Genomic DNA, 13,600 nt, shown 5'->3' on the forward strand with positions numbered 1-13,600 from the left:
GATAGACTAATTTGACAAACACTTTGTTCTTCTGTTTTCTTTTGGTTTATTTTCTCTCCCAACATGCCAATCATGCTCAATGCATCACATCAGGACCGAGATGGGAAGTACAGGCTCATCAATTCTTGGCAAGCTAACACCGAAATTACACTGTGTCTGATCTTGAAAGCAACAATGAATCGAGCACAAACCCCCCCACAAAATAGCCAAAGAAAAAAGAAAATGCATTTCAGGTGAAAGAGCTTAGAGAAGCAATCAGCACCTCGGCAATTACATCCAGTGAATTGATTAGATATTGATTGAGGAGAGCTAGACACCTGACCAGAATCTACAAATCCAACACACCCACATTACCAATCAACAGAGGCTGATAACACCGCAACAACAACAACAACATGATAAACATAACACCGTCATAGCTATTCTGTCTTTCTTCTGTTCCAGTAAAGAAAGGAGAGGAGAAAAAAGGAGGGGCCATTTCATTATCAGCCAACATGTAGGCTCATGCTGCATGGCTTTACCCAACTAGGCGTTGTCATGGTAGCAACTTGTCACCTCATCTGTGTCTCACCTTGAATGAAAGGAGGCCTGCGGGACATGTGCCTTCCACTGGGAGGATGTAGGGGGGCGTAGTGGAAGTGCGTCAGTTCTAGGAGCAGCTGGGGACACACCCACGGCAACCTGTGTTAGTGTTTGTCTGCATGTGAGCGTAAATGTGCATTTCTGTGATTTCGTAGAAGACAGCAAAGGAAGCTGGTTTTCTAAGGACCACGTTGCCACCACAGGGACAAAATCAACATCAGTAACAACAGTGGCGGCAGCAGCGGACCAGCTGCTGCTCCATCTGAAGACTGCCCTTTACTTGGTGGCTCACTGAGGAGGGCTACTCCTGTTCTTATTATGGATGGAGCCTTGTATCCAAACTATACAGAGTTCATTCATAAATTAGAACTCCACCCTCTTGTACAAATATGATCACTGGCAAGTAACCAGGTGAGTAGATTAACTTAAAACAAGTTAATCTCTAGGTATTAATACTTTTAACATTATTTGCATCTTTTTATTGGTTTTACTTCCCCACTCGTCATATGCTCTAATTAGATTCCTACATCTATGCTAAACAAGCAGGTATACACAGAGTTCATTTACAGAGAACAAAACAAAGCACTGTCTTTATGACCTGACTTGTACATCAGTGGTTTCCACTGTCAACAATTTGTAGTATTTTCTAGTGTTTGTCTGTATTCTCACTCTGCCTGTCTAAAAGTCAGAAGTCCTTTTTTCTGCATTGCCTCTTGAAATTGTTCCTCTCTTGAGTGTTCTAGAATGAGATTGTTGTGTATGTGTGTGTGCACGCGCAAGTGTGTCTCCAAGTTTGAGTGTGCTGAGGGGGTGATGAGGGGAGAGGAGGAAAGGCACGGCAGGTTTCCATGACAACAACTTTTTATTTGTGCTTTCTCAATGGCGTTGGTGGAGACAGACATAGATAGATAGATAGATAGATAGATAGATAGATAGATAGATAGATAGATAGATAGATAGATAGATAGATAGATAGATAGATAGATAGATAGATAGATAGATAGATAGATAGATAGATAGATAGATAGATAGATAGATAGATAGATAGATAGATAGATAGATAGATAGATGGGGGGTGGAAGAAGGCAGTAGAGTTGTATTCCTGCTTGTTTGCTTTGTCTAGAACAGAATGGCTCTTTGTGTACACCCCTCCCTCGATGCAAGACAAGGAACCAGCAACTTGCTTGCAGCCATCCAGAAATACCCTTTGAATATAGTGAGATATGTGTCTACACTACTTGATAGGAAGAAAGAATACATCTCAAGAGCAGACAGGAACAATAAGACCCATGTGAATGTGCCTAGACAATCGCTGTAGGTGGGTGTTTTCCTTTCTGTGTCTTTTTGCGGTAAAGACCTAAATAATTTGCCACTTTCCCAAAAATAACTTTCAAACTAAGTACGCTAGCTTTGTAAGATAAAAGATTACGATCTGACACGAGGGACACAAGGACCGGTTACTGAAACCTCTCACTACCTTTGTTTACTTTGATGCTGAAGCCCAATGAATCTGACGCCCACCTTTAGTGCCGGAATCGGGTGGCCTGAAAAGCAGAGTCACTGTGCAACTGCAACATCAGCAAATCAACAAGTGATATGCAGAGTTTTGCACATATTAATGTATTTATTTAGCATGCATAATTCATGAAATAAGGGCACTTTTTGTGTTATAGAACAATGCATGCTTAAGAAATATGTTGCAATTATGGCAAGGCCTTTTTTTACTAAACAGACATTTAAAAAAAAAAGTGGAGGTATACTCTAGGATGTACCGCAACATACTCAACAGCTCACAAGCTCATATTATCTGCCAAATACTACTGAAACCCTTGTTTACAGTTGCTTATGTGGAGCCTTGTGAATCTTACACCCACTTTGGAAAGTAAAGTCAGCCCACCTAAGACCACTGGTATTCTCTCTTTTCATCTGTGCAATGCACAGATTAGCCGAAGATATCCATTTTAATCAAAACAGAAAATTGCAAAAACACATACAACAAAGCACTGTGTGCCTACAATGGCATTCATTCTTAAGATATAATGTTGCTCACTGCACTATTTTACTCTCTCAGCAACAATTTGGGCACATGCACACACACGTGCACACACACACTGATAGACTGTCTATCTGTGTGGGGAATGACTCACCTCCTCCACCTGGAGTAGAGCCAAGCCTTTCTCGCCTCCTCCCCCTTCATCTGTGTGAGCCCTTCACTTCACTCACTCCAGTTCCACTATGGAAGCATTTCAATCATTCAAATTAGCTGTAATCACAGCCAAAGGCATAGAGTGGGAATGGCAGCACGTCACTCTGCATACTTGAGAACACTTAATACATTGATTTTATATTGAGCATGCTGTGTTTCAAAAAGGGGGAGCTGGGGAGGAAATAAATAAGCTATCCAGGCCAAGCCTTTTTTGCCATGCATGCTTCCAAGACAAAGGATGGAAGCAGGGATGAGAGGCCGGCTTTATAATGAGCAGTGCTAAGACTCCTTTCAGTCTTCAGCATTGACATGTGAGAAGCAGTGCATCAGTAGCACCAGCTGCAGTCTTCACATAATGACACAAATTATTGGCTCGTTAATGGGTAGCTTAGCCTTGAGTGTTCAGCCTGCAACACCATTGTAGCAGAGAGGGGAACACAGGATCAATCTCTGCCTCCTTGGATGTGCTGTAAAACATGGGATGCATCTAAAGGACATCTTATCCACATCTCTGTAGTCGCTTTCACTCTCTCTATTTCTTTCTCTCTCTCTCTTTTCCCCCTTCTCTTTCTAATCCATACTGGCCCCTGGAGACTCATATTAGGAGACTCCTACACTCGCCCCTCCCACACCCTCTTCCTCCTCCGCACACCACCCTCAGAACCACTATCTGTCCACCTCCACAGTCGGCTTGTGGACAAACCCAGAATAACAATGTGATCTTGCCTCTTAAAGATACACAAGCAGCTTTTTGCATCCTTATCTTCAGTTCATTATCTATCAGTTCAAGAGCATGCTACTACATTTATGTACTCCCCGTAGCTCTGAGGTTAAGAAAAAGGAATAAAATACAACTACTTATAGATTTACTTCATTTGATAGAATTGTTAGCTGTGGCATATCTGTGCTGGAATTCAAATATGCATTGTAATATGAAGCAAAATAATGAAAAGAAACAAAAACTTAAAAAAATCTAAAATGATCATAGCTATATAATCATCAAATACAAAAAACTCAACATCACAGTTGCATTTGACCACTGAGGCACTGAAACACCAAAGCCTCTGCAAAGCTGCAGCTCCGGAATAGCAATCAACATCAAACAGAGAGTCAAGTACAAGACACAGCACTCACAGGCTGCAGTCAATGAAGCTCTCACAGAAGGTATTGGTCCTCGCTGGCATTTATTAGGTTTACTGAGAGTGCCCTCTTCTGTCATTTCAATGAATTTTATAAATGACATTGCAAAAATAGCAAAAGCGATTATAATTTTGTATATCTGAAGAACACACATTCTCGCCCACACACACACACACATGCATGCACGCACGCATGCACACAGGCTAACCTTATTGTTGATTTACTCGTCCTAATTAATTTCCTTCTAGGCATATTGATTGATATGAAAATTCCATTGTACAAAATCAGTAAAATTACATGTAACAACAAAGAAGATTTATATGTATATATATGTATTTTAAAGAAGCACAAATGCAGATCTTATGTGCACTTTTTAAAAAAGTATATCTCTCATGCCCATTTTGCAGCTTCTCACCTGACTGAAGCTGTCAGTGAAGCTTGACAGCCCTGAGTCTACCACAATGGAAAACTGTGGTGTTGAACAGGAAGCCATGAGGTGCGCTTGTGTAGGAGGTGCTGAGGTAGAAACAGGGTAGTTCAGAAGTTAGAGTGCTTACTGCAGCACTATCGTCTTCTATTTTTAACCTGACTGTGGTCTTAACTTTCTAATCTTAATTGCTTGCACTAAGCACAATTTGTTTAGAGTCAGTCCACAACTACAGTTTCAGAATAGCTTGCTGCAAGCAAAAGTTTGTGTCGCGGCCCTTTAATTGTAAGTTCAGTCAACAGTAAAACAGTCATTGTCTTTCCACTTTATAGTGTGTGTATGATTGAGGTGGGAAGGTCGGGGGTGTTTACTGTTTACATTTTAATAATTTTGTACTCTTGCATTTCAGCTTTCCTTTTGGGTGAGAATGATTCATCTTTTTATTCAAACATTTTTGTGCCCTTCTTGTTTTTGTTTTTGTTGTTGTTGTTGTTTTTTATGCATCACTGATTTGTAATCTCAGCAGCACAAGGCTTAAACTGCAAGGTGTTCCTTAACCTAACCCACAGTTTGAGAAAGCGGTTTACTGTAAGGGACTGGGCCATCGTACACATACTGCCACCTAGTGGAATAACACAGAATTGCATTATGTTTTGTTTTGTTTTGTTTTTCAAGGCAATGACTGTACGGTACAGAAGAGAGATGACAAATTAAAGGAAAAAGCAGAACCCTCAACCACAACAGGAAGAGCATTCATTGCCTTTGTTATGTTAGTTTGGGCCCTCTTGTCACCTTAGAGGTTCAGGTTACTGCAAATAAGCACTATGCTGTTCAGTGTAGTGTAGGCTGTACAATAATTGTTTTGATCTTGTGAAGAACTTCTGTTGCGATGAGTGATGAGTGTGCTTGAATCCAAGATGACAATGTCCTTATTCATGGGGCATGACAGGACACTGGATGGCTTGGTGATTATGAAAATATTTGAATCACATGCTATACTCCAGTGTCACCTAAACTCATCTGAAGTAAACACCTGTGGCAGATTTTGGATATTAAAGGACAGAACAGCTTTTAAAAAGTAGGTTCCAATCTTTCAGTGGAGTTAGATGATTTTTCAAAGCTTCAGTCCTTTTTAAAAATAATCTTTTAAATCCTTTTATTATTTTTGTTTGTGTTTTTTCTGGAAAAAAGGATATTGTTGGTGGAGTTGGTGGATACTTGAGATGAGAAGAAAAAAAAAGAGAATTTATTATCTGAACATATAAGGTTTTAAGATAATGCTCATAGGAAGCATGAAGGACCATTCACATGTATCTAAATGACATTTCAAGTATAATCTGAAGATTCTTGTTTTTCCCACATTTGAGGAGTCAGTAATGAGATGTAAAGTTGGTTATGGAGTCCACCATTAATGTAACTGAAGTAGGCATCTAGTGTCTGCACCATTCTTGTGCCAGTATGCTGATTTATGAAGAGGCCTCAAGCCTTGCTTTAGCTCTTTCTGAACTCTAACCTTCAGTTATTAATATGATTAATATTCATTAATAGTCATTACTCGTTACAAAATTTTGCAATGTATATTTTAGTTATATAATCGAGAGTTGCTAAATATTTAAAGAAAAGTTGATTTCATATGAAAACCAAGGCTTAGATGTGAATGACTCTCATAATTTTAAATAAAAATACTAACTTCTACTCTAAAGTTTTTACTGTTTTTTAGCGATAAATATGCCAAATCATTGTCATATATTTTAATATTGTGTTGCTCTGGTTTGAAAAAGAATGAGAGATCAGGTTAAGCGTTAAATATTCTTCCTGGAACAGTCTCCAGCCCCATCTCTGGACTCCTCACCTCGTAGCGGTATTAGACAAGGAGCCAGCGTCAAGTAGTTTTCCTCATTTGAAAAGAAACATCAATTAAAACATCAAACCTTTATTTTTGGGTTTCCAGTATCATGTTTTGTGAATCTAAATTTATGAACAAGTATATAGTATTTGAAGGCTTTTTTAATTACAGCAATGTAAAACTGAGAACATTTGATCCTAAGCAGGATCGATCTATACTTTTATGTGGTTCATGCCAAATTCTGAACTTACGTCTAAAAGTCACAGCAGAAATCAAGATTTATTCGACCATATTTTTCCCGTCTTCTGTTGTACATTTTGGTGATATGACATGAGTTATAGCCTCAGTCTCCTGTTCTTAGCTGACAGCGCTGTAGTTTTCTCCTGCTGCTGTGGTTATTTGAGTTACTGTTGCCTTCCTCTCAACTTGAAGCACTCTGGCCTTTGTGCTCTGACCTGTGGCAACAACGATGAATTTTCATCCAATGACATACCACATAGTGGATATTTTCAATTTTTCAGATCTTTTTATATGAACCTTTGAGCTTATGTGGAGAAATCTCAAAAAATTAATAGCTTCTGAAATTCTCAGACCAGTTGCCAGTCATTCGGACCTTGGCACAAACAGCCAAGTTCAAAGTCACCTCCATTCCCATCCCTATTCTAATGCTTAATTTGAATTCGAGCAGGCCATGTTGATCATGTCTACGTGCCTAAATGCTTTGGGTTGCTGGTGTATGATTGGCTGATTAGATAATTGCTTTACTAAGCAGTTCAACAGGTGTACTTAGTGTAAAATGGTGGTCGATAATCACTGGCTACTAATGAAATATAAAAGTTTTAGGGTTTTTATGTTTGTTTGTTTTTTTAGGTGTACAGAATACTGAGTATGTGAATATGTGAACACTATATGTGTTGTTAGTCTCTCTCTTGATGTGAGTTTAATTACAGCAATGTAAAAAAGGAAACTGCCACATGGTGGCACTAAAAGCAAAATAAAAAGGGGTACCAAACTATGAACATTAATACATTCAAAACACCATGTTAGTCACTGCTTAGTATGACTATAGGCCAGGCCATCTGGGCCATCTCCAAAGATGGAATAATGGAGCATCAATCTCTAAAAGTATATTAATAGAATTTAGTGACTGCATCAAGTAAACAGTAAATTAATCATAATTTCTGAGCAAAAGCTTGTTGTTTGTTAAGTTTCTAGTAGTAAAAGTTCTCCTAGAGCACTTTTCATCATCAATCAGGGTTACATTACAGTTTTAAATAGGCGTGTTTATCGATTTCTGTTCATCTCCAGCCAAAGACAAGTCTCACATATAAGGTAAATTCTCCCTTGGACCACAACTTAAAGAAAGACCAGAAATAACATTAAATATTACCATCATGTTTACAGCATTGTAATGCTTCTCGGGTTAATAGAGCACTTTTAAATTAGCATATTATTGAGTGTTTATTCAATATTACATGTAACAAAATGCCTCAGACTTTTGGTCTTATTTTAGTAACTGTTTCCTTCCTACCCACTCAGCAGTCTGACCATTCCTCTCTAAACTCTCGCATCAGGTGCTGCTCTAGCTTGGATCATGAAAAACACTTTAGATGGCTGAGTGGGAAAATACCAGTTTCTGAAATACTCAGACCAGCCTGTCTGGAACCAAAAACCATGTCACATTCAAGTTCACTCAAACCACTTTTGTATGGTCAGTTTGAACTTGAGTGAGTCTTATTGTCAACATGCTCAAATGCCATCTGGTTAGCAAATTAGACATTTTATTGACAAACGGATGAACAAATGTATCTAATAAATATATAAAACCTTTTATTTTACTTTTTACAAGTGAATTTAATATTATGTATGTAAATATGTGTATATGTATGTAGTCTTAATATTTCTTTAACTGCAACAATGTAAAAAAGAAAACCACCTCATGGTGGCACTAGAGGTAAAACATTACCAAGTTCAAAAAGGTTAGTCATGAGGATTTGAACAGTCATCCATGTTACATAAATTATCCTTATATTAGACATAATAGACATAAGATGGTTGAACATGTTTACTAAAAGGCCAAAGTCCCTTGTTTTTGTTTATATAACTAGATAGCACGTTGAATCATTTATCTATCTATGAGGAATGTAAACAGAACATCTCATACTATGCAAATAATACAAACAACCTCTGTTCCAAAAAGTGAGAAATGTGTCAAATGTAAATAAAAAATGAATACAATGATTTGCAGTTGTCAAAAGCCTATATTTTATTGATACTACAAAACAGATAATGTATCAAATGTTTAAACTGAAAAAAAAATGAGAGCTTTTTGAATTTTATGGCAGCAAAAAGTTGGGACATTGCCATGTTTACCACTGTGTAGCATCTCCTCTTTTAACAACTGTCCATAAAAATCTGACATCCGAGGAGACCAACTGCTGCACTTTCGTGGGAGAAATGCTGTCCCATTCTTGTCGTTGTCATGTTTTTTTTCATGATGCTCCAAATGTTTTCAATTAGTGAAAGGCCTGGACTGCAGGCAGGCCAGTTCAGTCTTTTCTACTGCCAAGCCATGCTGTTATAATACACGCCGTATGCTATTTAGCATTCTCCTGCTGAAATATGTGAAGCTTTCTCTGAAAGACATTTTCAGTTTTAGAGCATATGTTGCTCTAAAACCTCTACCGTTCATTGTTAATGTTACTAATAGCTAAAGAACGTAATCCACTTTACCTCAGTCCATTTTAAATTAGCTTTGCCCCAGAAAGGATGGCAGCGTTTATGGGTCATGGATTGGATATGGCTTCCTCTTTGCTTTAACATGCATTTGTAAATGCCCCAGTGACCCATGTTCTTAAATACTGATTTCCAGAAGTGCTCCTGAGCCCAATTATTCCTACGTTTTCAATGATCTAGTGTGAATAAAATATAGGATATTGTGTTTTTCAGATAATTGCATTTGGTTTTTATTTACATTTTACACACCCTCCCAATTTATTTGCAGCTGGGGTTGTATAATAACTGAAAGGTGCCAGATAAAACATGGGAAAACTGACTAGTGAACCAAATTAGAAGAAGCTGATCTACAGGTATAATATGAATACATGGGGACTCAACGGAAGCGATAGCCAACAAAAACATTAGTGCAGTGTATTTCTGTGTAGTCTCTGTGTAGTTTCATATTAAAACACAATTTTGCCTTTGTACAGATGTAATTTGCCTGGTTTGTAACACTGGTATGAATATCTTAAAGCACTAATCACCATTAAGTTTATCTTAGTGTATTTTAACATCAATGACAGCATACAGTGGGGCAAAAAAGTATTTAGTCAGCCACCGATTGTGCAAGTTCCCCCACTTAAAATGATGACAGAGGTCAGTAATTTGCACCAGAGGTACACTTCAACTGTGAGAGACAGAATGTGAAAAAAAAATCCATGAATTCACATGGTAGGATTTGTAAAGAATTTATTCGTAAAGTAGGGTGGAAAATAAGTATTTGGTCACCTCAAACAAGGAAAATCTCTGGCTCTCACAGACCTGTAACGTCTTCTGTAAGAAGCTTTTCTGTCCCCCACTCGTTACCTGTATGAATGGCACCTGTTTGAACTCATCATCTGTATAAAAGACACCTGTCCACAGCCTCAAACAGACTCCAAACTCCGCCATGGCCAAGACCAAAGAGCTTTCGAAGGACACCAGGAAAAGTATTGTAGACCTGCACCAGACTGGGAAGAGTGAATCTACAATAGGCAAGCAGCTTGGTGTGAAAAAATCAACTGTGGGAGCAATCATCAGAAAATGGAAGACATACAAGACCACTGATAATCTCCCTCGATCTGGGGCTCCATGCAAGATCTCATCCCGTGGGGTCAAAATGATCATGAGAACAGTCAGCAAAGATCCCAGAACCACACAGGGGGACCTGGTGAATGACCTGCAGAGAGCTGGGACCAAAGTAACAAAGGTCACCATCAGTAACACACTACAACGGCAGGGAATCAAATCCCGCAGTGCCAGACGTGTTCCGCTGCTGAAGCCAGTGCATGTCCAGGCCCGTCTGAAGTTTGCCAGAGAGCACATGGATGATACAGCAGAGTATTGGGAGAATGTCATGTGGTCAGATGAAACCAAAGTAGAACTTTTTGGTATAAACTCAACTCGTCGTGTTTGGAGGAAGAAGAATACTGAGTTGCATCCCAAGAACACCATACCTACTGTGAAGCATGGGGGTGGAAACATCATGCTATGGGGCTGTTTTTCTGCCAAGGGGACAGGACGACTGATCCGTGTTAAGGACAGAATGAATGGGGCCATGTATCGTGAGATTTTGACCCAAAACCTCCTTCCATCAGTGAGAACTTTGAAGATGAAACGAGGCTGGGTCTTCCAACATGACAATGATCCAAAACACACCGCCCGGGCAACAAAGGAGTGGCTCCGTAAGAAGCATTTGAAAGTCCTGGAGTGGCCTAGCCAGTCTCCAGACCTCAACCCCATAGAAAATCTGTGGCGGGAGTTGAAAGTCCGTGTTGCTCGGCGACAGCCCCAAAACATCACTGCTCTCGAGAAGATCTGCATGGAGGAATGGGCCAAAATACCAGCTACTGTGTGTGCAAACCATAGTAAACGTTTGACCTCTATTATTGCAAACAAAGGTTATGTTACAAAGTATTGAGTTGTATTTTTGTTATTGACCAAATACTTATTTTCCACCCTGATTTACGAATAAATTCTTTACAAATCCTACCATGTGGATTCATGGATTTTTTTTTTCACATTCTGTCTCTCACAGTTGAAGTGTACCTCTGGTGCAAATTACTGACCTCTGTCATCATTTTAGGTGGGGGAACTTGCACAATCGGTGGCTGACTAAATACTTTTTTGCCCCACTGTAGATTTTACGTTGGCTTAAACTTGAATGTTTTAAAATAAAATGTTACAAATATAAATTTTTTGCTCAATTCATAATATTATCCTAAACATGTACAAATAAGCTCCCCTAAATAGTTTTAAATTCAACTTCATTTGTGGTAATGAAAGTTAGTGTCTGATATATCATTCTTGTCGAAGGAAAACAGGGGGTCCCAAGTACTGAGAAAATGCAGTGGGAAAGCTTTAAAAGCAAATATCACACACCTTTGATATACTTTATTATTATTTATTTAGAGCAAAGTAGTACCATATCCACACATGTCACATCTAAAAAAGCTCAATAACTGGATACAGAAAAATATGCTTTAAAAAGTAATCACAATAACACTTTTTTTTTGCTGTATGATGTTACGTTTTTGTTTTTGGGTTGTTGTTTTTTTTATTTTGTCTTTTTACAGTGATTGGGATAAGTATTTTGGGGATTGAACCTTATTCTAATCTCATTTAAGAGCGATTTACTTCAGTGGTGCAAATATTGTGACATGATCCATCACGCATTCGACGTATTAGTATTTCCCATTACCATTGATTATGGAATTGATCCATACTTTGTAGGTGGGTATCTTAGTATACCTATGGATTGATGAAGCACTGGGAGTTGGGCTACTGCTGGTGGACACCACCCCATATGCCTTTCCATCTCCACAGACTAATGGACCACCAGAGTCTCCCTGAAAAGCATTAATACATGTGCAAAAAAATGATCGTTTCTGACTAAAAGTTAAATTTTTTCATGTTACGTTACAAAAAAGTACTTACCTTGCCTGGTCCAGTCTCGCCCTTAGAGCAGTAAAACATTTCCATAGCACACCTCTCATCATCAGTCAGGGTTACATTAGCTTCCAGGAGTTTCAAAGACATATGGCTTCCTTCTTTTGTTCTTCCCCAGCCAGAGACGACACATGATTGTGGCAGAGAGCCATCGCCATGGTCTGCGAGAGCAATGGACTTCACTTTATCGTTAAATTCTGCCTTGGACTTCAACTTAAGGAAAGAGCAGAGATTAAAAAATGGTTTATTAGATATTAGAATTATAGCATTTTGATGCTTATCTAAATTAAATATATTAAATGATAAATCATTACAGTAATTAACCATTATTACTTATGGCATGTTATTAAGCACAAATGAAGTCATTTGCTTCTCCTACCTTAAGGACCATTATATCGTTTTCAAAAGTATTTGCATCGTAGTCATCATGAGGAAAGGCTTTCTCCACATGCAGGTGTTGTACACCATTCATATCATGGTAATTGTGAAGACCCAGGAATATTTTGTACGTTCTGAAATACAATAAGAGCAAAACTGTTAAGTGACAATAAAGAGATTATTTATTTATATATTGTGTTCAATAAAATAAACATATATGGAGCCATCATAAAACATATTTCCCAGTTTCAAGACTTATCTTATTAGGGGCATTAGAATCTCTGGTAGTTAAACATAAAGTGTGTTTAACCTACTCAGCATGGCAGTGGGCTGCAGTCAACACAAAATTCTCATTCAGAAGGAAGCCACCACAGTGTCCTGAATGACCATTTGCCTTGTTCTGCTGTAAAAGCACCATGTACGGTCTGCTATGTGGCACGGTCTCATGGCCACCGATGATTTCCCCTGTGTGGACTGAAATAAAAATCAAATACCTTATAAAACAAAAACATACTGTCTTATAGTTCAGACATGATGCAATACATAATGGATGCTTTGATGAAGGCACACTATTGGGGGAGCCCCTGTATGCCTTTATGAAACTCTGTGAGGACAGAACTCAATGTGTCTTCACCAGTTCTGCTTCATAACCAGTGGTATTCCATAATATTTATCTGTATGCTATAAATTTATTTATCCATCATATAACTTATTCTATGCAATCACTGCTGCACAGAGGCAAAGCAGATCTCTTCATGAATTACATAATATAATACATCTATCTGTAATCTTACCTTGATCATGAAGAATCAGCAAAACAGTGAGTATTGCCAGGTTAAAGTGGGCAAACATGATGAGACAAAAGGCAGGCTGAGATCCTGAAGAGCAGTGGGACACATCACTGACAGCTTTACTCTTTAAATACTTCATTATATTTGAGACAGAAGGACGTCCTTGTGTTATTTGCATATGCAAATGATGTGGCCTTGAACCACATAAGGAACACCTCCACAGCCTGACAAAAACTCTTATTTTCATAGTATTACATTACATATATATATATATATATATATATATATATATATATATATATATATATATATGCTTAATGCTGGTCATGGGACAATCAAGATTTAAGCTTGTGGGGTGATTTTGTCGGATCACAGCTCAACAAACTCCATGAAAAAAAATCAGTAACTTTACACAAGCGCACACACACACACAAGCGCACACACACACACACACACACACACATACATATATATATATATATATATATATATATATATATCCAGCAGTTGGAACGGAGCAGTTG

At 38.3% G+C, this 13,600-nt stretch overlaps 1 protein-coding gene across 1 annotated transcript; it reads right to left on the reverse strand.

Moving 5' to 3' along the window:
- Nucleotides 1-11,642: 11,642 nt before the first annotated feature.
- On the reverse strand, nt 11,643-13,137 carry LOC146641066 (granzyme E-like). The gene is made up of 5 exons (XM_085398768.1): nt 13,080-13,137; nt 12,600-12,759; nt 12,287-12,419; nt 11,896-12,120; nt 11,643-11,807 (listed from the first exon to the last, which is right to left on the reverse strand). Exons 1-5 carry the CDS (start codon nt 13,135-13,137, stop codon nt 11,643-11,645), a joined length of 741 nt encoding a protein of 246 aa, XP_085254894.1.
- Nucleotides 13,138-13,600: the final 463 nt, after the last annotated feature.

Source organism: Rhamphochromis longiceps, linkage group LG23, assembly GCF_057381845.1.
Source record: "Rhamphochromis longiceps isolate RC_006_pf linkage group LG23, R_longiceps_female_GT1.1, whole genome shotgun sequence".
In the NCBI taxonomy this organism is placed as follows: domain Eukaryota; kingdom Metazoa; phylum Chordata; class Actinopteri; order Cichliformes; family Cichlidae; genus Rhamphochromis; species Rhamphochromis longiceps.

Excerpts from the sequence above, each read along its gene's own strand:
- LOC146641066 (XM_085398768.1), bottom strand. The coding sequence starts at position 13,137 with ATGTTTGCCCACTTTAACCTGGCAATACTCACTGTTTTGCTGATTCTT. Across the intron at positions 12,121-12,286 it reads ACGATATAATGGTCCTTAAG|TTGAAGTCCAAGGCAGAATT; the intron begins GTAGGAGAAGCA and ends TCTTTCCTTAAG. Across the intron at positions 11,808-11,895 it reads GCGAGACTGGACCAGGCAAG|GGAGACTCTGGTGGTCCATT; the intron begins GTAAGTACTTTT and ends AATGCTTTTCAG.